This window comes from Myotis brandtii, unplaced genomic scaffold, assembly GCF_000412655.1.
Source record: "Myotis brandtii unplaced genomic scaffold, ASM41265v1 scaffold1656, whole genome shotgun sequence".
Lineage (NCBI taxonomy): Eukaryota > Metazoa > Chordata > Mammalia > Chiroptera > Vespertilionidae > Myotis > Myotis brandtii.
Genome location: NW_005356070.1, coordinates 46,302 through 69,882, shown reverse-complemented (window position 1 = coordinate 69,882; position 23,581 = coordinate 46,302). Strand labels below are relative to the sequence as shown.

At 54.7% G+C, this 23,581-nt stretch overlaps 3 protein-coding genes across 9 annotated transcripts in view; 1 reads left to right on the top strand and 2 right to left on the bottom strand.

Moving 5' to 3' along the window:
* LOC102262868 (zinc finger protein 883) overlaps positions 1-14,396 on the top strand; it is a 61,470-nt gene extending 47,074 nt beyond the window's left edge. The window contains exons 3-7 of one of the 7 annotated variants that reach the window (XM_014536821.1): positions 10,251-10,311; positions 10,455-10,653; positions 12,302-12,349; positions 13,118-13,181; positions 14,328-14,396. In XM_014536821.1, the coding sequence (XP_014392307.1) occupies positions 10,251-10,311; positions 10,455-10,653; positions 12,302-12,340 (299 nt within the window). In that variant the 3' untranslated portion in view covers positions 12,341-12,349; positions 13,118-13,181; positions 14,328-14,396. Of the gene's footprint in view, positions 1-10,250; positions 10,312-10,454; positions 11,415-11,508; positions 13,182-14,153; positions 14,231-14,327 lie in introns of those variants that run through there. The other 6 variants (XM_014536820.1, XM_014536817.1, XM_014536819.1 and 3 more) reach the window with 6 other exon arrangements.
* LOC106725482 (caspase recruitment domain-containing protein 14-like) lies at positions 13,200-18,697 on the bottom strand. The gene is made up of 2 exons (XM_014536829.1): positions 18,239-18,697; positions 13,200-14,374 (listed from the first exon to the last, which is right to left on the bottom strand). Exons 1-2 carry the CDS (start codon positions 18,261-18,263, stop codon positions 14,166-14,168), a joined length of 234 nt encoding a protein of 77 aa, XP_014392315.1. The 5' UTR covers positions 18,264-18,697; the 3' UTR covers positions 13,200-14,165.
* A 782-nt stretch (positions 18,698-19,479) lies between these two features.
* The window catches only part of LOC102260965 (gastrula zinc finger protein XlCGF7.1-like), a 10,780-nt gene continuing 6,678 nt past the window's right edge, over positions 19,480-23,581 (bottom strand). The window contains exon 2 of the mRNA XM_014536806.1: positions 19,480-20,734. The gene's annotated coding sequence lies outside the window, so the exon portion shown is untranslated. The remainder of the gene's footprint in view (positions 20,735-23,581) is intronic.

Genomic DNA, 23,581 nt, shown 5'->3' with positions numbered 1-23,581 from the left:
TTTGGGTTTGGGTGAAAGTTCTTCATTGTTACATTTTCTGTCACTGAGATGAGACTCTCACCCAGAGCGCAAAAGTAAGGGATTGACTATAGAGTTGCCAAACCTGTTCTTCCAGAATACCATTGAACCATTTTTAATGGGTATAATGTGTAAATTACATGTGTTATAGTGTTTCATAAATCTTGACATGTGCATGAAACTGCCACCATCCTTATAGTCATAATGCTGACCATATCTGTCTCCGTGTAATTGCATAATGACCTCTTTTAATCTGTCCCTGTTCTTAGCTTATCTAATAATGCTGACCATATCTGTCTCCGTGTAATTGCATAATGACCTCTTTTAATCTGTCCCTGTTCTTCACAGCTTATCTAGTAACCATGGATTTACAGTCCATTTTCATAGAGAACTTTATTGTTGTAAATATTTTTCTGCTTTAGTTTATGTTTCATGAATACTTGGAGATTTATTAAAGTTACACTAGTAACTCATCTTTTTTTCTGATATTCTTATCATATATCACCATCAATTTGTCCATTTTAATAAATATTTGGTCATTTCTAATACAGCTAGTACAAACATTTTTGTATAATTCCTTGTATGTATATAACTGTTATTTACCTTTGTCAAAATTTCAGTGCATAATCTGGTTTTTGAGTAGATGAATGTTTTAATTTACTGAGGTTTGCAAATTGTTATCTAAATGGACTATACCACCGGGGCCGGTGTGGGTCAGTACTTGTCTATCTTGTGCAGCACAGGGTTGTGGATTTGATTGCCAGCGGGGATATGTGCCTGTGTTGTGGGCTGGATCCACAGAAGTGGGTGTGCAGGAGGTCACTGGCCAATATGGCACTCTCCATCAATGTTTCTCTCCCTCCCTTCTCTCTCTAAAAATTAATAAACTATTCTTTGAAAATAAAAACTAAACCTTTCCGTAGCCAGTTTGGAACAGTGGATTGAGCGTCAGTCTGTGAACTAAAGGGTCCCTGATTCGATTCCGGCCAAGGGCACATGTATGGGTTTGGGGTTGAATCCCCAGTAGTGGGCGTGCAAGAGGTGCGATCAATGATTCTCTCTCCCTCTCACTTCCTCTCCGAAATCAATAAGGAAATATGTTTAAAAACAAAAAACATAATTGTCTATGAGCATGTCTCACTAAGAATGGAGTGACTCACCCAATAGCCGAGCTCTATGGTATGCTAATAAGTAATAAAGATTGTTTTTTAAAAAAATATATATTTTATTGATTTTTCACAGAGAGGAAGGGAGAGGGACAGAGAGCTAGAAACATCCATGAGAGAGAAACATCCATCAGCTGCCTCCTTCACACCCCTCATTGGAGACGTGCCTGTACCCAAGGCACATGCCCCTGACTGGAATCGAACCTGGACTCCCCAGTCCACAGGCCGTAGCTCCAGCCACCGAGCCAAACTGGTCAGGGTAAGATTGGGGGTTTTTTTTGGTTTGTTTCAGAGAAACATCCATCAGCTGCCTCCTTCACACCCCCCATTATAGATGTGCCTGCAGCTAAGGCACATGCCCCTGACCGGAATCGAACCCGGGACTCCCCAGTCCACAGGCCGATGTTCTAGCCACCGAGCCAAACCGGTCAGGGTAAGATTGTGGTTTTTTTTTGGTTTTGTTTTGTTTTTGTTTTTGTTTTCTTTTTTGGTGTCCCTGGGTGGGCACGAAGCAAGATTGTTTTTTTAAAATAAATAAAATAAACCTTAACTAATTGTACCTACCTCACTGTTTGGTTGTATTTTTTCTAGAAATTTATGGTGAGTCTTTTCTCAGATGTATATTTACTGTGCCTATATCTGTCTTAAAACCTCTGATCATATGTTCTGCCTACTGTTTATGAGTTTTGGCAGTTTTCTTTAACAAAAAGACAATGGGATAACAAATATGAATGTTAGAATTTCACTCATTTTTTGCCTTTTTGATTTAGGAAATAAATTTTTGTATTTGTATAAGTGTTTTAATAATTTTTACCTTTTAAAAATATATTTTTTTAGAGATTTTAAAAATATTTTTTATTGATTTCAGAGAGGAAGGGAGAGGGAGAAAGAGAGAGAGAATCATCAATAATGAGAGAGAATCATTGATGGGCTACCTCCTTCACGCTGCTGCTGGTCTGGAAAGGACCCTGCAACTCAGGCATGTGCCCTGATGAAAAATAGAATGGGGGACATCTTTGTGCGTGCGCCCATGCTTAACCACTGAGCAACACCAGCTAGAAATTTTTTAGTTTTTAAATCTATGCACAATGCAGTGAACACTTTTACTTTTAACCGGCACTACTAACATTCTTCACCACCTTCAGAAGAGCAACTTTAGAAAAACTCAGGACAGGAACCCTTCAGTTCCCCAGTGCCAACAAGCACCTTTGTGTGTAAGGGCTTTTGAGAAAGAACTGGGGCCTTTCTGAACCCGCTAACCCACCAGCAGGGAGGCAGTACTGTGGGCACTAAGGTCTCAGTGTTGGGTCTCCAACCTGGAATCTCCAGGAGACTCACTACAGCTCCCTGCTCCTCAGTTGGTTAAATGTGGACATGACCCTGATAACAGGACTTAGCTAGGACTGTGAGGATCAATAAAAGTTACAAACGTGGTACTTGCCTGGGCCAGGGTTCCAGAGATGACTTTTTGAGCATTTTCTCTTTTAATTCTCACAAAAACTGGGGAAGTCTAAACTGATACTGAACTGCTGGGAACATCTTCGTTTACAGAAATGAGGAAGATTTTCCAAGTTTACTTAAACAATGCCAGGGCTGAACAGCAGACTCTAAGTGATGGATGAATGATTACTCTGACACATTTTTTTGTGATAGAAAGGGCTAAGGGACTGCCTAGATATCAGAACCAAACAGCCCCCTTCGCCTGCCTCCTTAGGCTTTTATTGTAACAACAGCTTGAATCAAAATTAACTATTAGATACTATCAGTAGGGTAAGCATCCTTGAGAACACACATGTATCTGCAGCGTCCTTTAACAAAGGACATCTAAAGACTAAGCATAAAGATTTTAGTAAACACCCAGGTGCTCGCACGTACACAGACTTGCTTCCCCACAAAATAAGTGTCCGATATAAAGCCTGGATTGCAACCTAGTGTTGGGCCTTGGGTTGCCAGTGGGGAAAAGGGCCTGGCAGTAGGCTAGATCCCCAGAACGAACGGGATGTGCACAAGGCTAATGATCGAGGTTTCACTGTCATACAGATGCTTCTTTGCCTTAATTCTCTAAAAATCAGTACAATATTATTTAAAAATAAATGTAAATTGATTGTGCATTTTGCATTATACTAGCACCGTCGTCGGCAAACTGCAGCTCGCAAGCCACATGCAACTCTTTGGCCCCTTGAGTGTGGCTCTTCCACAAAATACCACGTGTGAGCCCAAGCCATCCTCCCCTTCCTCCGCGAAGTGGCTTCTCAGAAATCCTGGAGGGGGACTGGGGAGGCTGCCCAGGAGTGAAGGCGGGCGACGTCGACCTGGATTACGAGATTGTAGACAGAGCAGGTGAGTGTGTCCCTCTGCCAACCTCTGCAGCCGCCCACCTCCCCTGGGTTGTGCCAGGAGGGGACAGGATTCCCCGGGGCCCGGGCAGAGGGAGGGGAACTGGACCGCTGCCCTGACCCTGGCCCCCGGCAGTTCAGGCCGGTGCCAGCTGCTCTGAGTCCTGGGTGTCCTGTCCATTGTCACCTAGCGGTGAGGAAGTTGATTGTCTCCATGCCCGCTCAGCCCAGATGTTCAGACAGCTGCTCGTTCTGTCCCTCCTGCTCTGGACCCTGGGCACTCAGGCTGGCTGGGGCACCTGTGGGAGCCTCTCTCCCCTTTCCCTGTGGCTTATGCCTTGTATCTGTCACTTAACTGGTTCTCTCTCCTCAAGCCGTGCGCCCCTCATGTCCGCCTTCTTACCTTCTACCCTGCACACCTACCCCAGTCTTGGGCCTCACACAGAGTAGGTGCTCAGCACCCCACCTGGAATTCACCCTGTGGCCACCAGGGGGTGCACGCACCCTATGCTGGTCCACAGAGGCACCTGTGCGGTGGGGCAGTGGTCATGTGGCCAGAAACCTTACTCTTCCCAGATCACTGGTGGTTTTGTGACAGTGACCAAGGGAGAGGATCTTCCAGGGGAACCAGCCTGGCTGTGAGGCTGGGAGGACAGGGGGCTTACTGCTCTTCTGTGTGATCCCACATAATGTCCCGCTTTCATGCATTTTAGTGGAATTCACCTCAAATAGGCCAGGAGCGCCCAGTGACCTCCACTTGACTAGAATGTATTCACGAATAGGGTTTCTCCGTGAGCTGGGCACATGCTGCTGTCCGCCCTCTCCGTGAGCTGGGCACATGCTGCTGTCCGCCCTCTGCTGGCCTCCAGTACTCGGGGTGGGTGGTCCACCAGGTGGAGGAGCAGCCTCCACCGCCTGGGCTGGGCCCATTGGCCTCCCAGGCTGCATGTCAAAGTGCAGAGCTTGGGGACCGTTAGGTGGCTCAGGAAGGTGATGTAGGAAATAAAGAGAACTGAGTCAATCAGAAAAGAAAGAAAAGGAAAGGTTTTATTCTGTGTCCCCGGGCAACCCACGGACCCCAAAGACAGGGCCAGTGGATTCGCGCCCACAGGGAGGGGGGCTTATTTTTATACTGCGGTTGGGTGAGGGGTGGGGACATGAACTGAGGAAGTTTCCGCCACAGGGCGTCAGCAGGGTATTCAGGAAGGAGTCAGTATCTGTGTGGGGGTCGTTGTGAATTCAGGGAGAAGCCGGTATCTGTGTCTGGCACGCTGATCTGTCAGAAATTCCAGAGAGGGTCCATTATCTCATCACACATCTACATGTAACGGATCCTGGACTCTCTCCGACCTAACATCCCGGCCTTTTGGTGATAGGGCATGCCGACTCATTCTGACTGCTTCCAGCTGACCAGGGATGTCAAGGGGGGGGGGGGGGTTTAAAGGCCAGGGTCAGGCAGAGGCAGGTCAGAGGGGAGCCGGGTGTAAGGATGGAGCAGGAGCTGATTCACAGTCACCCGTGACATCTCCGCGATCCAGGAGCAGATGAACTTGAGGAGGCAGGGGGCTAGGAGAAAAAAGACACAGATGAGAATCAGGGGTCCTACCTGGGTAGGACCTGGGTAGCTAAGGGGCTTTGGAAGCAGCCAAAAGGAGAGTTTTCCTGGGAGTTTCTTGCATGTAGTTTTTCATTCAGCCTAGTCAGGGTCTGCACGTTTTGCTCCACTACTTCAGACTCGTTGATGAAGTAGCGGCATTCCTCCTGAAGGAATATGCAGGTTCCTCCTTTTTCTGCGGTCAGAAGGTCTGAGGCGTGCTGGTTCTGTAGGGCTACTTGAACTGTTGATGTTGCTTGCCGCTGTAGGTAGGCTAAAAGAGACGGTAGTAGTCTCCAGGGCTAACTGGAGCTTGTCATTAAACTCCTGAGCAGTGACCAGACTGTTCCCGAGGGCTCCCCCGGTGAGGCCTACTGAGGCAGCGATACTCGCCCCTAACATGACAGGGAGGAAGGTGGCCCGGCGGGTCCGGGAGTGGGATGGAGGGAGCAGCCAGGCAAGCTCTGACTCTCCATACAAGGTTAGTTGGGGAACTACTGTCTGGGTTCCACTGGTGTGACTTGTTTGCCGTCTGGTAGTAGGTTTCACGGACCTTGAACCTCCACACATAAGCAGGTGGGGGTGGGTGTAGGTTGCTCAGGGCAGGGAGGAGAAGGAGGAGGGGGAGGCTGACCAAGGCGGACCTTAGTGGGGCACAACACCTCACATTTATAGAAGTCATGCTGCTCCGGGATCCTCTCGAGTCTGGAGAGGTGGTGCCACGATGGGTCACCGAGCTGGGGTCGCCAAGCAACTTGGCCGTGGTGGGGGCTGTGAGGATTACAGTGTGAGGTCCTGTCCACCTAGGCTCCAAGCCTTGTGGATGTAGGTTTTTAAGGAGGACCGAGTCACCAGGTTGAAATGGCTGGTCCTCGGGAGTCCTGGTTGGTCGGCTCTGGCTTGGGCAGAAACCTGTTCTCGTGTTCTCGGAGCAATTGCCTGGGTAAGATATGGAAGAAAAGTACCCAGGGGAGGGGGATCAGTAAGGAGACAGTGGTTGAGCAAGAAGGGTCTCCCATATAGGAGTTCAAAAAGGGCTTAAGAAGGTGGGGCTCCTTGGTGTAGCCCAGATTCAGCCAGGAGCTGCAAATTTCTAGAGAGAGAGTTTAGTTGGGTGGTCCAATAGGTTGGAATTGAGTGGCTATGATGAGGGTTCGAGCCAGTGACAGACAAATCCAGCAGGCTGTAGAGGAGGAGGGATTGATGTTCGAGAGTAGATGGAAAGTTGTGTTGATGAGGGTGGACAAAAGAGTAGGTCCAGGGTTCGTAAATAGAGAGTGACACTAGAGGATTTCCCATCCCAGACAGTAGGAATGATGGGTCATGAGGTCCTGGATGGTGTCGCTGAATCTTCTTTGGGGATGGTGGGAGGCATTTGGTGAGCCTGAGAGAGGTAGGTATTACAGTGAAAGTGAGAGGAAATGTTAGAATGCGCTGTTATCCAAGGGAAAAGAGAAAGGGAAGGAGCAGTGGAAGCCAGGGACCTGGATATGAGGCTGGAGAAAAGGCAGGGGGGCGGGAGGGAGAAGGCTGCCTGCTCCCAGGCCTCTAGCCGCTTGGATTTTAACGTTGCCACATTTTTTTCCAGAGATAATGATATCAGTTTCTGATAAAAGCCCGACTGTTGAATAAACCTGTGCATTCAAGGAAGTTTTTTTGGGAAGGGTGGAAGGGGATGGGACGAGAAGGCGCCGAGGTCAGAGCACTTTTCAGAGCATTAAAGGGATGAGGATGTTGGCCCAGGGACCTATGGGCTCAGTGAGGGGGTTCCTTCGCCAGGTCGTCATAGAGGAGGTTTGCAAGAAGACTACAGTTATGAACCCGGAGGTAAGAGTACCCAGTGAGCCTGAAGAAGGAGAACATTTCTTGTTCAGAGGAGGGGACAGTCGTGGAGGAGATAAGGAGTTCACAGCGAGACTAAGGTAGGCGGCTGTGGTCTGGGACAACAGGGCCCCATAAGGGGACGCATGGCAGTGGGGGATCGGCGTCCCTGTGAAGGGAGGGGGCCAGGAGCGGAAGGAGCAGGGAGGCTGAAGGGCTCCGAATGGGCTGCAGAGTGGCCACTAATTTGGTGAGGATGTCTCGTCCTCAAAGGGGCACGGGGCATGAAAACATGACTAAGAACGAGTGGGTTATAGGGCTATCGTCAAGGAGGCAGGGAAGGGGGCCGGTGGTCAGCGGGCAGGTGGATTTGCTGTCAATACCCATGACTGAGATCGTGGAAGGAAAAAGGGGCCCTGACAAGGAGGGCAAAACAGAGGAGGTAGCCCCCATGTTGACCAGGAAGGAGACCAGTTGCCTTCAGCGCAGCCCTGGGCTCGGCGAGGGTGGTGGGGGTCGTCGAGGCTGGGCTTCTTGTCTTCAGCCAGTCCCAGCATGGCCAGCGGCAGGTCATGACCTGGAAGGGCGGCCCCTCCATGCTGGGGCGCAGAGGGCCCGCCACTTTTCCAGGGGCAGTCACTCTTCCAGTAGCCACTTTGGCCTCACGCTGGGCAGGGCTTGGTTGGATCCTGGGGCCGGGGGCACTGCTTTGCCCAGTGGCCTTCATTTCCACATTTGAAGCATTCTCCGGGTGGTGTTCGTTCCTTTCGTTGCACCCCCACCACGCACAGCCCCCTTGGGGCCATGGCGGCTGCCGTCGACTGCAGGGCCACAACTAAGGCGTGAATCTGCAGGTCTACCTTCTGTTGAAGGCAGGCCTCCCATTCCGACTGTGCCTCCTCCTCACGGGCATTAACCTTAAAGGCCATATTCACTCGATCTCGGATTGGGGTCTGAGGGCTATTAAGGAGCTTAAAGGTCAGGTTAAAAAGGTTTATGGAAGTTTACGGTTAAGGTGGTCAGGTCAGTGCCCTCTCAATCTGTGAGGCTGGACGTAGAGAGTGGGGGCATAGATTCAGACTATGTCCTCAGTCCCTGTTGCCTCCCTCAGGGGTAGAATGGGCGCAGAAATAGAAGAGGCTGTTTTGGAGCTAATGTTCTCAGGACTTGGGCTCTCAGGGATAGGGGAGGGTCTGAAGAGAAAGAGCCGAGGCCTTTTTCAATTTGAGGAAGGTCAGAGAGAGAGAGAATGGCTACCTGAATAAAATCCTTTCCAGCTGCAACCTCTTGCAAAGGGAACTGGCCGGCCACCTGTGAATTTAATTGCTGGAGATTTGGCGGAGAGCGCTCGGGGCGAGGTGGGCGGTTAGAATGAACAGGAGCGCACAGGGGGAACGCCGCAACCTCCCGGGGCGGGGCAGAGGGGAGGCGGGACAGAAGGAAGGTGGGACCTGCAGACGCGTGCGTGTACTGACTGGGGAAGCAGGCAGGGGTGGGGGCAGGGTGACTTGAGTTTCCGGCTCCCGCAGTGGCTGCGGAGGTAGTGGCGGCGGTGGTGGGCAGGTGGAAGAGGGAAGGCAGGGTCATTAGGTAATGGCGGAGAAGGTGTGGCTGGAGGAGGGTCCAGCAGGGAGGGTGGAGGAAAGGGTGTGGACGGACAGGGGCACGAGGCCAGTGGGAGAACGGGCAGCTTTTGCCGGGGGAGTTCGAGATGGTCTCCAGTGGAGGGGGGGTGGGAGGACGCGGGGACAATGGCAGTGCCTTTGCTGCTCCCCACACATAGCACATGAACCCACCCCCACACACATACCACACACACCGCGGTCTCGGCGGTACACAGCACAGCGCGGCCACAGCCCGGCGCAAGGAGAGGAGGCAGAAGGAACTTCGGGGGAAGGGACGGGGACACAGACGGGGTGGAGAAAGAGAGAGAGAGAGACTTGGGCACATTTCCCAGTTCGCTGGCAGAAATGACTGAGATCGGTACGGACAGTAAAGTCGAGGTCCCATTTTCATACTGAGGCCATGCTACGTTATAGAAATAGGACGCAGGTCTGACTCAGGCCTAGTGTTTAGCCAGGTTGGCAGGCAGGCACCCTAGAGGTGTGCTCGGATCAATTTTGGAATTTGGATTCCCCGTGCTCGATGCCTGTGGCCTGTAGTGGAGCCAAAGGCCAGCGTCTTAGCAATTTGACCCATGCTATGGACGGGCGGAGGGACCGGGGGAGGTAGGGACGTCTCCACTACCTCCAGAGGTCCGGAGGAACCTTACTGAAAGGGTCCGGAAAGGCAATCGGCCGCATTTTATGGACAGAGACGCTGGCGGGCGGGCGGCCACAAGGAACGGGCACGGGGGCGGGGCAGGACTCACCGCTGATGTTGCCAAACTGGGAAAGGTTGCTGAGCTGAAGAAATGAGGTCCTGATGGGTCCTGGGCCACGAGGAGGGAGAGGCAGGCATCCTGAGCCGTGGAGGGGTGGCCAAATGAGGTGCTCATGCCACCTGGGTTTCAAGGCACCAAATGTTAGGTGGCTCAGGAAGGTGATGTAGGAAATAGAGAACCGAGTCAATCAGAAAAGAAAGAAAAGGTTTTATTCTGCGTTCCCGGGCGACCCACGGACCCCAAAGACAAGGTCAGTGGATTCGCACCCTTAGTGAGGGGGGGGCTGTTTTATACTGCGATTGAGTGAGGGGAGGGGACGTGAACTGAGGAAGTTTCTGCCACAGGGGGTTAGCAGGATACTCAGGAAGGAGTCAGTATCTGTGTGGGGGTCGTTGTGGATTCAGGGAGAAGCCGGTGTCTGTGTCTGGCACGCTGATAGGTCAGAAATTCCAGGGAGGGTCCATTATCTGATCAAATGTCTGCATGTATCCGGTCCTGGGCTCTCTCTGACCTAACAGGGATCCCCAAGGACATCGAGGCCTAGGACTGCCAACTCGAGGTCTCCGCAGCCAGCAGCTGGCATGGCCTGGGGTAAGCAGGAGCAGCCGATGCAGGCGGCAGGCACTGTCATGCAGAAAGGCGGGCCCAGATTCCACCAGATTTGACTGTTTGGATGAAGGTGGAAGTGGATTCTAGCTTCCCCATCTCATAAAACGTGGGCAACATTCAGTCTCACAAAGAACACAGTGGAGGCCAGACCCAGGCAGGTGCAGCTCTCCGCCAGCTCCTCCCGTGTGGGGGAGATGAGTCAAGGTCTCAGCAGGAAGGAGGAGGAGGAGGAGGTCAGCCTCAACCGAGGTGGCTGAGGGCACTGAGGTAGCGTGTGGCCTCTAGGGCAGCCGGCTGGTGCCTGAGCCTTTGTTTCTGCCTAGACCTCCTGGAGTCTGAGAGCGGCCCACAGCTGATCTCCAGGGGCCTCTGTGTCTCGGCCAGGTGAGTGGAGGGGGGCCGGGCCAGCAGGTGGCAGAGTGAGGGCTGTTGGCAGGTGACAGCCTTTTTGAGGCTGTCATGGCAGGAAGGGGGGTGGAGAGTTCCAGAGCTGGGCTGCACACGAGCTCCGTGGCCCCTTCCTCCAGCAGTGTCCCCGTGTGGTGGTGGCAGCGGCTGGCCCGGAAGCTCCCGAGCCAGGTCACGGTGCTGGCCTTCCAGGGGGACGCACTGCTGGAGCAGATGAGCGTCATCGGCGGGAACCTTACGGGCATCTTCATCCACCGCGTCACCCCTGGCTCGGCGGCCGAGGAGATGGCCTTGCGTTCAGGCACCCAGATCGTCACGGTGAGGTTCAGGGCTCTGCTGCTGCTGTTTGAACAGTGGCCTCATTGTCAGCTCCCGTGCGTGTGCGTGCACGTCTGTGTGTTTAAATTCACAGAACGCGTGTACATGCACATCTGTTGTTCAAATACACAGAACGCGAGGTTCACCACTTTAATTCTTAAAACTTTTTGTTGTGAAATATTAATGATGCTGCAGAAAACATAAATGTTCAACTTGACTAATTACCATTAAGTGAGTATAGTAGCAGGGAGGGGACTTTGATGTTACTGAAACTAGAACTTTAAGCTTTTAAACAATTTTTAACAATTGTAAGAAATTCACAAAATAGGTGTCACCGTCCCCGAGGCTTGCCCATCCCCCGGAGGAAACCCCGTCTTCAGGACACGGGAGCCCTTTCTCCGTGTCTCGTTGTCAGTTACATTGTGGTTACAGCTGCAGAGCCCTTTATGGTGTTTGGGGACAGTCCTGATCCCCAAAACGTGCTCATTGTCCTTACAAAGTGTCCTCTTGGCGTGAGGCAGCGAGGGAGTGAATGGAGGGACAGTGAGAGCCAGGAGCTTTCACAAGCGGGGCCGGGGAGGGGGATAGCAATGCCAGGGATGCCGCTAACATCCTACAGGGCCCGGGCGGCCCCACAGCAGAGTGACCCAGCTCCAAATGTCAGTAGTCCCAATGCCAAGAACCTGTGATCTAGAAAGCTCTAGAACAGTGATGGCGAACCTATGACAAGCGTGTCAGAGGTGACACGAGAACTCATTTTTTTGGTTTGATTTTTGTTAAATGGCATTTAAATATATAAAATAAATATCAAAAATGTAAGTCTTTGTTTTACTATGGTTGCAAATATCAAAAAATTTCTGTATGTGACACGGCACCAGAGTTAAGTTAGGGTTTTTCAAAATGCTGACACGCCGAGCTCAAAAGGTTCGCCAACACTGCTCTAGAACAAAGGTCTATTTTGGAGAGCAGACACTGGGTCCTGGGTGGTGCTCTCGGCATGCGGTTGGGAAGGGGGTGGTGGCTGACTCAGGGTGGGAATATGTGTGGCTTGGAGGAGCTAAATGCAGATGCCCTGGTTCAGGGCCTGGGACAGAGGCCCTGATAGGCGTGTGGACAGCTGGGGGTGCATGTGGATGGCTGGAGCGGTGAGTGCAGATCTGTGCTCAGACTCCACCGAACCTGGTCGATAGCGCCCGCCCTGGTGGTTTGCCCCCAGGTGGACTGTGAGGCCACAGAGCCCTTTTTCAAGGCCGTCCTGCAGGGCATGACCCTGGAGCAGGCCGTGAGTCTTCTCCGCAGGGTGGACGGTTTCTGCTGCCTGTCTGTGAAGGTCAACACGGAGGGTACACACTCCCTCCCTCCCCCCGCCCAACCCCCAGAAGCTCCCCTCTCAGGACCTGCCCAGCTGCCCAGTCCCAACTCTAAGCCGTGGCTGTGCCTGCCCCAGCCACCATGGCCTACCCCAGAGCCAGGCCACACCCCCGGTCTGCAGAGGCCCCCAAGGCAGCCGGGACCTCCCACCCACTGACTCTGGCACCAGGATGGCTTCCGAGACTTTGGGGCGGTACCTTCTGTCCCTCCTCCTTTCACATTCCAGAACCTTCCCCCTGTGGGTCACGGCCTGGGCTGACCTGTCCTCTCTCACCAGGTTATAAGAAGCTGGTCCAGGACCTGGAGGCCAAAGTGACCACCTCAGGGGACTCCTTCTACATCCGGGTCAACCTGGCCCTGGAGGGAAGGGCGGAGAGGGAGCTGCCGGTGCACTGCGGCAACATCCTGCATGTCACGTACACCATGTTCCAGGTGGGCCCTTACAGCACTAGGGACGCAGAGGGCGGCACCATCCCCACCTATGCATGGTGAGCGGCTGTCGGATGGCCACCTCTTGGGGAGGGGACACTGCCCAAGTGGAATCCCCATGTGCCACCCCAGGTGGACAGCGTTTGTTTGTGAAAAGGGTGGACCTTGGTTCTAGGGCTTTCGGGGCCAGCGTTTCCAGCCTCAGCGCTGCGACCTGGGGGTGGTCCCGCTGCTGGGGGCTGCCTAGCACCGCCTGCCTGAGCAGCTCCCTGGCCTCATGCTGGCCCCAACCTGTGAAAACCAAAAGTGTCTCCAGACATTGCTAGTGTCCCCAGGAGGTAGGCTCACCAGTCACCTGGTGTGTTCAGGACTGTGTTAATTTTAGCACAGAAAGTCCCACCTCCCAGGACAGATGTGGCAGGGCTGGCCCCCTCCCCCCAGCAGCATCCGCCTGCCGGGAGCCGTGTACCAGCTCCCGGTACACGTGGTATCGGGTGGTACCGCTCAGCTCAGCAGTGCAGGGAGGCCAGGAGCCATGTCCCACCCAGGCTCACACCCGGGACATCAGCGGGCACCTTTGGTGGGCTGCGGGCATGCAGGGTTTCAGAGGCGCCGCTGGGCAGGGGGTGTGGAGCCTCCTGGCAGCTGTGTCTCCTCCTCCCAGGGCACAGCAGCTGCTCATCACCCTCCTGCAGGACCTGGCTCAGCAGAGCAGCTCCACCCGCAAGGTGAGGCCGCTGCCGGGCCCTGTGGGGGGGCCCTGCCTCCTTCCTCCCTGGGCTGGCAGAGGGGTGGGGGCTGGCTAGGGGTCCTGTTGGGAGGGTGTGGGCTACTGATCTGAGGGGGTCTCCCTGCGAGTCCCTGCCCCGTGGGCCCTGCACACCTTCCCCTGGGCCCCACGGGGCACCCGGCCTGCAGGTTCCTCCAGCACCAGCAGAGGTGCTGGATGTGCTTTCTTGGTTGTGCCCTGCACCCCACTGCTTGGCCATCTGCACCCATTACTCCCTCTGAGGGCGGGGACATGGTGTCCTCCCCACATAGGACACTCAGTGCCCCGAGCAAGGAGCTAGGGCGCCCCCCCCCCCCACCTCCATCATAAGGCAACTGGCAGAAAGTATCCTGTCAGAAGCTACCGCCCACCGCCGGCTCTCCACCACCCGGCCCTGACCACCCACCGCCGGCTCTCCACCTCCCGGCCCTGACCGGGCTTTGAGACAAGTATCTTAGAAACTGACTCAATTCTCCTAAGAAGCTGATATGGTGATGCTATGAACTTCCCGGCTTTCAATGAATAAACACAGTCAGTTGGGCTGGAACAGGTGGGCTGGCCCCCAAGAGTGTCTGCCTGGAGCCGGCCAGTGGGACCTGACTTGGAGGAAGGGTCTTTGCAGGTGTAATTGGTGTGAGCCACGAGCGGGGGGCCTGTCCAAGGACAAGTGTCAGGAGAGAGAGGGAGAGAGAGACGCAGAGAGGGCATGTAGACCAGGCAGAGGCTGGAGCAACGGGGCCGCCAGAAGCTGGAAGAGGCAGGAAGGGTCCTCCCCTGGAGCCACCGGAGGGAGGGGGCCCCGCCCACACCTTAACTTCAGATCTTCAGCCACCAAACTGAGAGAACCCAGTTCTGCGTTCCCTGGCCACCGATTTTGTGGTAGTTTATTAGGGCGGCCCCAGAGAAACTAACACAGGCCCACCCCCCGCAGGTTCACCAACTCTCATGGCCGAGTTGGTGAACCGGGGCTGTGCAGCACCTCCTTGGCCAGGTGGCCCAGCACCTTAGCCTGGCGCAGGTAGGGGGTGAGGCGGCTGGGGCAGATGCTGCGCACGATCCTGTGGCGGTGGCTCTCCGTCATCTCCCACAGCGTCTCCTCGTCCAGGGCTGCCAGCGAGGGGTGCGTGAGGTGCAGCTCCGCCATGGCCGGACCTGGACGACAGAAAGGGCGGTGACAGAGGGCGCCAGCGAGGAGTGCGTGCGGTGCAGCTCCGCCATGGCCGGACCTGGACGACGGAAAGGGCGGTGGCGGAGGGTTGTCAGTGCAGGGCTCCCGGCCCCGAGGCCTTCCGCTTCCACCCATCCTCCCCACGGACAGGCAGGGAAGGAGAGGACCCCCGGCGAGGATGATGACACCAGCTGGGCCCTGGTGTCCTGTGACCGGCGGGAGGGACACCCACGGCACCAGGGGCGGAGCAAAGACCTGGCTTCTCTGGCTCTTGGGACGCGGATCTGCCTGACACACAGGCTGCTGCCTAGCCTGACCCGCACCGGGCGGAGCAAAGACCTGGCTTCTCTGGCTCTTGGGACACGGATCTGCCTCTGCTGCCTGGCCCGACCAGCACTGGCCTAGGAGGTGGGTCTAGACCACTATCCTCCGCAGGAGGGAGCGAACCCCTGGACTCTCCTGTGGCCGCAGCACAGATGTGCGCAGGGAGACAGCAGTGTGCCTGTGGCCGTAATGTCTCCGGGCAGCACCGCCCTGAGGGAACGTGAGGCTGGACGAGCTGGCACCCAGAGGCGGTGCCTGGGGCCCACATCCATCAGTGGGAAGCAGGCCGGGGCTGCGCCTCGCACAGAAAGCCACTCCCACATCCATCAGTGGGAAGCAGGCCGGGGGCTGGGCTTCGCACAGAAAGCCACTGCTTGTCCTCAGCAGGGTGGACCCTGTCGCTTTCAGCAGCCCAGGACCCTGGCACTGAGACACCTGGGTGCAGCGCTGTAAACGTGCATTAGAGACGCCATAAAACTAGGACGGCTCTTGCGGGTGAGCAGTCAAGGCCACGCTCCTCGGCTGGTGGTGTGTGTCGGGGGTGAGATGGCCAGGCCTCTGAGGGCTGAGCTGCAGGGCCTGGGCAGATCCTGGCTGGGTCCCAGCTCCAGTCTGTGTGGATCTAGTGCCTGAAGCAGTCACAACCCCGTCAGTTCCCCCCGCCCTTGTGCTGGGAGGACCTCAGGGGGCTCCTCCCACTCCCACCGGGAGCACCCCCGCTCTGCTCTGGAACCACCGTGGCCACACTGCGTTCCCCGGGCACAAGGCCTTTAGCCTATTAATCCTTGTAACTCATTCTAAAATGCTGTGAGCTGTGGACTGTCTCAAGCATAGAAAACAGCCTGCAAACGACAGTGCCCGCACCTCCTTCCTGGACTTCAGAATCCTGCGCTCAGTCCCTCTGCCCCATCTCCCCCTCCTGCCCGGACACACACAGCACTTGGCGTGACTATGGAACAGCCACCTCCCACCCAGCGTCTCCACTGTGAACTCTCACTGTAGACAACAGCATCCGCTGGACAGGGCACCGCCCTCAGCAGGGGTTGGGGCAGTGATGGCGAACCTATGACGCGTGTCAGAGGTGACACGAGAACTCATTTTTTTGGTTGATTTTTCTTTGTTAAATGGCATTTAAATATATAAAATAAATATCAAAAATATAAGTCTGGCTACATACACCTTGACTGCAGGCTGATTCAGTGATAGGAAGAAAGCACGGAGATGTACTGATGGTCCTATGGCTGCGCATTATGTTGTTTCTTTTTCTCATCACACTTGTGCATGAAGTCCTCGTGCACAGGTGGGCATAGGTAGGGCACAGGTGGGCACAGGGAGGACAGAAGTGGGCACAGGTGAGAGTGTTTGCCCTGGACCTGAGAACCCTGTGATCTGGTTCTTTTCACGGGATGACAAGCTGTCTGGCTGGAGCCAAATGCCTCCTGAGAGGTGTGTGCAGTGAAAAAGCTCCAACAGCAGAGCACGTCAGCGTGTAAACCAAGGAAAATGGAATGGCCGCTGCAGAGCCCTCCTCCGCGGACAGCCCCCCACAGGCCCCCACGGGGCCCGGCCCTCGAGTAGGTCTGTCTCGCTGCCCCTGGGCAGCGCATTCCATTTCTGCAGGGGACAGTCCATGGATGCTCATGAACCAGGATGTTGTGGGTTCGGTGGTGTCCCCCCAAAAGATATGTTGAAGTCCTAACCCCTCAACACCTGTGAGTGTGGCCTTTTGGAAATAGGTCGCAACAGCTGAGGTCATTGGGTCGAGCCTTAAGCCCTATATGACAGGTGTCCTCATGGGACAAGGAGAGACCCAGACACACCCAGGGAGGGGCCAGGTGACAGCCCAGGCCGAGGGCTGCGGGCAGCACCAGGAGCTCAGAGCAGGCAGGCTCTCGGAGGGAGCCGGCCCTGCAGACCCCTGACTTTGGCTCCTGGCCTCTGAGGAGAGGGCTGGGGTGGCTGAAGTACTCGTGGTTTCTTTTTAGGATGAAATGTCCTAAGGCTGATGTGCTGGCCCCATGTGGCTGGATTGTTAGACGCCACTGCGCTGCGCTCCTGACACGGTGAGCTGTGCAGCATATAGATCGGACCCCAATCAAGCTGTTTTTTAAAAACAGGCCCCAGAGCTGCCAGCGACCATTCCCCTGCCGTGGCCCCCTGGACAGGATGCAGGCTAGGGAGATGGGGAGACACTCCTGGGGCCTGGCCTGGCCCTGCCTCCCTTAGGCCAGCCGCCCTGACCTGTGGGTACCAGCCTCCCCTGTCTTTCTTCTTCCTCTCGGCCCAGGCAGGGCCTGCAGGCACCCTGACTGTCCTAACCCCCCAACACCTGTGAGTGTGACCTTTTAGGAAATAGGTCGCAGCAGACGTAACCAGGTTAAGATGAGGTCATGAAGTCGAGCCTGAAGCCCTCTATGACGGGTGTTCTCATGGGAAGAGGAGAGACCCAGACACACACAGGAGGGCCACCAGGCTCAGTCCTCGGGTGGGGGAGGGGGGGTGCGCTGGGAGCCACTGTGCTCTGCCCAGGAAGTTGAGTGCCCCCTGCTGCTGCCCCTTCCCTCTGCTACTTCCTGCATCCCTGCTCCCTGGGACTCCGGGGTGCCTCTCGCACAGCACAGGCATCAGAGCTGCCCTCATGCCTTCTAGAGCAGTGGTCGCCAGCCGGTGTCTGCGGACCACTGGCCCATGAGGTCCGCAAGGTTGGCGACTGCTGTTCCAGATGGTGCACATGTGAGTGCAGCCGCCTCCCACTCTATGACGGGTGTTCTCATGGGAAGAGGAGAGACCCAGACACACACAGGAGGGCCACCAGGCTCAGTCCTCGGGCGGGGGAGGGGGGGTGCGCTGGGAGCCACTGTGCTCTGCCCAGGAAGCTGAGTGCCCCCTGCCGCTGCCCCTTCCCTCTGCTACTTCCTGCATCCCTGCTCCCTGGGACTCCGGGATGCCTCTCGCACAGCACAGGCATCAGAGCTGACCTCATGACTTCTAGAGCAGCGGTTGCCAGCCGTTGTCTGCAGACCACTGGCCCATGAGGTCCGCAAGGCTGGCGACCGCTGTTCCAGATGACAGCCAGATGGTGCACATGTGAGTGCAGCCGCCTCCCACCATGTCTGACTCAAAGATCTTGGATCACCAACATGTGAAACCAGCTGAGTGGGGAAGGGCAGAATGAGCAGACACGGTCTCTCCCTGTGCCTCACAAAATGAGCCGAAAATGGTTTGTTTTTAAAGCAGCCACACATGAGGCAGCTGGTCCTCCTCGCCTTACACCTAAACCTAGAAACCTCCCTTCTTCCTTTCTCTTTCCTCCTGGGGCACCAAAGCAGACATCAGAGTCCAAAACAGCATCCTTCATCCCTCCCGACCCACACTGTCTTCCTTGAAGGTGGAGCTGAGCCAGAGAGCACCCATGCACTTAACCAAACACCAGGCTCCACCCCCCTCGGGAGGGAGACCCTCCTCTCCCGCCCAGGACAGCTCTCAGACCCCCTTCGGGCCTGCCCGCCCTCCCCAGTGCTGACCTGCTCTCCGTGGGACCGGCTCCATGCTGTGCTTCCTCGTCCTGCAGAAGGGACGCTGGGGCGGTCTGAGCTGAACAGCAGCAGGCGAGCAGGTCTGACAGGCAAGCCTGCCTGGCCGACGCCTCACATGAGCCTGCACGCATCACTGAGCCTCAGGACAGTCTCACAGCAGGGCTGTGTGCGGAGTTGCAAGAGCCATGGGACGCTTCTGGAAACTGCCTGTGCATCTGGCCTCAGCGTGGGGGAGATGCTCTCCCGCTTGTGAACAGCCGGCCTGGTTCATGATAAATCCCTCGGATGACGTCCTGGCTCCATCAGGACTCATTCTGCAGCCTCTTCCGTCCTCACCATTAGTCCGGAAGTCTCTAAGCCAAGCATGTCACACTCACAGGCCAACACGGGCCAAATAAACAAGGTGCAAGTGCATGTGGCCACAAAAAAACAAAAGCTTCAATTTCCTTTGAAAAGTAGGTTTATTCCGATAGAGACATGCTGAAAACAAAGGGCTGAAATGAATGAGTCATCGTTAACATAAAATAATAGAACATTTTAATAAAAATTAATATTTCTTCTTAAACATTTACTTACCAGACACTGGATAACTGCACAAATTAATAAGCGTCACGCAAATAAACCTATTTTTCTTGTTTTCCGAGAGCGAGATATTTCCTGTTGCGCACACCAAAAAAGTCAGTCCAGGACTAATGACGTGGCCATTGGCTACTAAAATATTCACTGCTGATATTAGTGGAGGGAAATGGTGTGCCTGTGCATAAAGGAAATGAATGCATCACGATTATAGTAATCAGTCATTAGCGAATGTTGTAGTTTGTTATTAATCATTATGTATAACAGGGTATTGTAAAAATTAAGATATGAAATTTTTAAAACGTTTCTTTTATGTAATGATGTTTACTTTGAATTTATATTAGTTCACACAAACACTCCATCCATGCTTTTGTTCCGGCCCTCCCGTCCAGTTTAAGAACCCATTGTGGCCCTCGAGTCAAAAAGTTTGCCCACCCCTGCTCTAGAATCACCATTAGATGGTCACTACTTAGATTTGGATGACGGTTTTTTGTGTGTTTTTTTTTATTAATTTCAGAGAAAGATAGAAACATCAATGATGAGAATCATTTACTGGCTGCCTCCTGCACGCCCCACACTGGGAATCGAGCCCACAACCCGGGCATGTGCCCTGACCGGGAATTGAACCGTGACTTCCTGTTTTTAGGTCGACGCTCAACCTCTGAGTCACACCACTGGGCTGGATTACAGTCTTGGTTCTCCTACGTTAATGTATATCCAAAAAGACTCATCTGCTGGACACCTGCACGGCTCTGCCCTGATCATCACCTGCCTGGACCTCTCTAACAATTTCCGAGCTGCCTCCTCCCATGGCCCCCAGTGCCAGTTCTCAGCACCGCAGACAGAGTGGCGGTCCTGTGAAAGGGGGTGCTCCGGTCATGTCATTCACTTTGGCTGACAGGCCCCCCAGTCCTACCATGACCTGGGCACGAGGCCCACTGACCTCATCTCCACTCACCTGCTCCACACACAGGGTCTCCCTGCTATCTGATGCGCCGGGCACACTCCTGTCCCAGGACCTTTGCACTTGCAGTTCCCTCTGCCTGCAATGTCCTTCCCCTCACCTTCCTCAGGACTCCCTTCCCAGAGAGGCCTACTCGGGCCATTCTATCTAACACCACACCTCCAACTTCCCCCCGCCTCCCGCTTTCCCATTTCTCTATATTGGACCCATGACTCCTGGCATCTTGTGCATTCTAATTCCTTGTTGGTTTCTTGCCTGCATACCACTGAGAGCCTGTCACCCCCAAAGGACAAGAATTCTTGTCTTTCTTGTGTAGAACCAGGTCATCTTCCATCATAGGGCATTCTGGCTCCTCTCACCTCAAAGAAAGACCATCCTTAAGTGGCCACTAAGGCAACCATGATGCACTTCAACTCCACTTCATCACCTGTAGACCTCTCCTCATCGGTCCCTGCTCACACTCCTCCCTCCCACACCACACGGCATTCATGATGCCACAGCCACCTGCTTTCCATGCCTTGATGGTGCCAATCCCCTGCCCGTGTGGGGGGCCTTCAAACTCCCTGTTCCTTCTTCCTAGAACACTCCCCCCAGGGTGTTCCCAGGGCCACCTCCTCTCACAACTCGGATGGCACCTTCTTCCCGCCACCACTCTGTCAGTAACCCACCAGCTCTCCCACTTGCCTCATTTCAGTGGCATCGCGGTAGCTATAGGAACTGCAATCCTCTTACTGCTTTGCAGGCTTTGTCGAACTTGCCCTTTTCTGGAACACGGCCCTGGGAGGGTAGCGCTGTGCTGTCCATTCTGCCCACCACCCAATCCAGCACTGGAGATCTCCATGCACATCTGGTTCCGGATGCTGGGTGCCAGTCGGACAGGGTCAGGCCGGGCTCAGGACTTCATCAGGTGCCCTGCCAGGCAAGTGGGTGGGAGACAGTAGCACCTGGAAAGGAAGTGTCTGCCATTGAGAACCAGGTAATGTGTGGGGTTTCTGGCAGGAAGGCTCTCTTTGGGGACAGCCCCTCTGACCCAGGACATCAAGGTATGCAGTGAGGACTCACCGGAACCCAGGCCAACCCAGGAGCCCCACACCCAAGCCTCCTGCTGCCCAGGACAAGACGAGCCACCATGACCATCCACACCAGGGGTGGGAACCTTTCTCCTGCCAACGGCTGTTTGGCTATTTCTTTTTCTTCTTCTTATTTTTTATTTTAATGTATCTTATTGATTTTTTACAGAGGAAGGCAGAGGGAGAGAGAGTTAGAAACATCGATGAGAGATAAACATTGATCAGCTGCCTCCTGCACACTCCCTACTGGGGATGTGCCTGCAACCAAGGTACATGCCCTTGACCAGAATCGAACCTGGGACCCTTGAGTCCGCAGGCTGACACTCTATCCACTGAGCCAAACCGGTTAGGGCTGTTTGGCTATTTCTCACATAATTCTCAGGTCGTACAAAATCACCAACTTAAATATCAGCCTGCTGTGTTTGGTCAAATACTTCATTAACTCACCCCTAATGCCATGGCAGGAGCAGATCAAATAGCATTCCCCACTCCTGGTCTAACCCCGAGTCCAGCACAGGCCCAGGGGAAGAGGCAGGGCCGCAGGGTATGGCCGCAGGCTGGTCCTGCCTTCCCATGGCTCTGGCCTCAGCTCCGGAAGCTCCTGGACAGCCGCCTGCCCTCTCCTCCCCTGGACATCCAGGCACGCCTGGTCTTCACCATAAAACCAGTATGCAAATCACTGAGATGTCACGTGCTTTCCTTATACTGTCTTCAAGATCCGTGTTTTTACAACTCAGCCCCAGAGCACGGCCTACAAAACAGTGTGTGCACCCTCCCTCCCAGGAGACGCCTCCGTGGAGGGAGAAGACCTAAGACCTCATAGTTCTATTTCACGTAACATCTAAGAGATTCATCTTTGCAAATACTTAACATGCGATTAGTACCTGCATCCTTGCATGGCGTGCTTATTATCAGGTCAATTCTCTTGTAAGGGTTGCACGTATTTTTTTAAAGTATGTTTTTACTGATTTTTAGAAAGGAAAAGGGATAGAAACATCGATGTCTGCCTTCTGCACGCCTCCTACTGGGGATGGAGCCCCAAACCCAGGCATGTGCCCTGACCAAGAATCAAACTGTGGCTCAACCACTGAGCCACGCCAGCTGGGACATATGCTGCCAGCAGGGTGTCATGAGAACTAAGCCCTCATGTACTTGCTGGTGTGCACCTGTTAGGACCCACTGCACGAGTGCCTGGTTTAGTGGGTGAACCTGATAGGGGCAGAAATAGAATATTGGGGACCAACTATAAGAAATGTGGGTCACGCTGTTAACTGTGATTTTGTTGATGAAGGCAGGCACATTCTCACCTGGCTGGGAGATGCAGCCCATCCTCCCCCTCAGGGAGCTGCCTATTATCCTGGAAAGATTAGCAGCCTTGTTGCAGGAACCAGAATCACTAGCCTTTTGAAGACCGGCAGCCCTTTGCTTATCACTAAGCCCTTTCAAGACTCCCAGCCCTTTGCATACCCACAGGCCTTTGCAAATCTCCAGCCCCCATTACCTGTCAACTTCCCCTTTGGCTACTTCCCCATGTAATCTCTGTCCTTCTACCCAGTATAAGCAGCGGGCTTATGGTGGGGGCAGAGCAGGTGGATGCCCTGCTGCTCTTCAGGCTGCCAGCAGGACTGGAATATACACTCATGTGATTCAATCCTGTCCCTGCTTAACTGGCTCAGGTAGTGACAGGCAGCCTAGTGCCCTTGATTGTCCGGTTACATAATCTGGCAACTCTGATGGGACACAAGGGGTGGGGGTGGGGCCTCTAGGGGATCCTGCTTGCTGCCTGGACTGGGGTCCCCGGGGCTGAGGCCTGGACTCTTATTTGCAGCGCTGCCGGGAATTTTCCTGTTTTGAGTCCCAGCGCAGCCTCAGCAATCCCCGTCGTCTCACTTAAAACCTAAGTCTTGCCCTAGTTGGTTTGGCTCAGTGGATGGAGTGTTGGCCTGGGGACTGGAGGGTCCCGGGTTCGATTCCGGTCAAGGGCACATGCCTGAGTTGCGGGCTGGATCCCCAGGGCGGGGCCTACAGGAGGTGGCCAAGCGATGACTCTCTCTCATCACTGATGTTTCTCTCTCTCCCTCTCCTTTCCTCTCTGAAATCAATAGGAAATACGTTAAACACACACACAAACAAAACCTAAGTTAAATAAAGCGTTCTGGTGTTCTGTAATGGGGGAAGCGCGTTGTCTGCTGTCCCCCCCATCTGGGGTGAGCCTGAGCAGCTCCCGATGGCAAGCGGCCTCTCACGGTCCTGGTCTCCGCACCCGAGCCTGACCCGCGGGGTGCAGGGCACTGGGGTCTGTCATGGGGTCGGCTGTCTAGGCTGAGCCTGACCAGCTCCCGGTGGCAAGCGGCCTCTCACGGTCCCCTGGCTGCTCACCTTGGCCGCCCGCTGCGGGCCCCTGTAAACGCTGTGCATCAGGGTGGTCTTCGCCTGGTGTCACTGCCTGTCGTCTTGCTTAAGCTGTTCACGGATGGGTGCTGGGCTCCTCACGCTTCCTGCCAGTGGGAAAGGAAACCTACACGCTCGGCCTCCCTCTGACTCCCAACTGCGGACGAGGGCAGCGGAGTGGAGCTCTGGCCGGTGGGCGCTTGTAAATCCCGTTGAGAGCATCTCTTGGCCGTCTGGTTTGATTTGTTTGTTAAAGACGGGGCAGCGCCTGGGCACCGCTGGCCACGGGGCGGGGCGGCAGGAAGCCATGCCTCTGTGTCACCTCCTCGG

Excerpts from the sequence above, each read along its gene's own strand:
- LOC106725482 (XM_014536829.1), bottom strand. The coding sequence starts at position 18,263 with ATGGAGCCGGTCCCACGGAGAGCAG. Across the intron at positions 14,375-18,238 it reads GCCGGTCCCACGGAGAGCAG|GTCCGGCCATGGCGGAGCTG; the intron begins GTCAGCACTGGG and ends TCTGTCGTCCAG.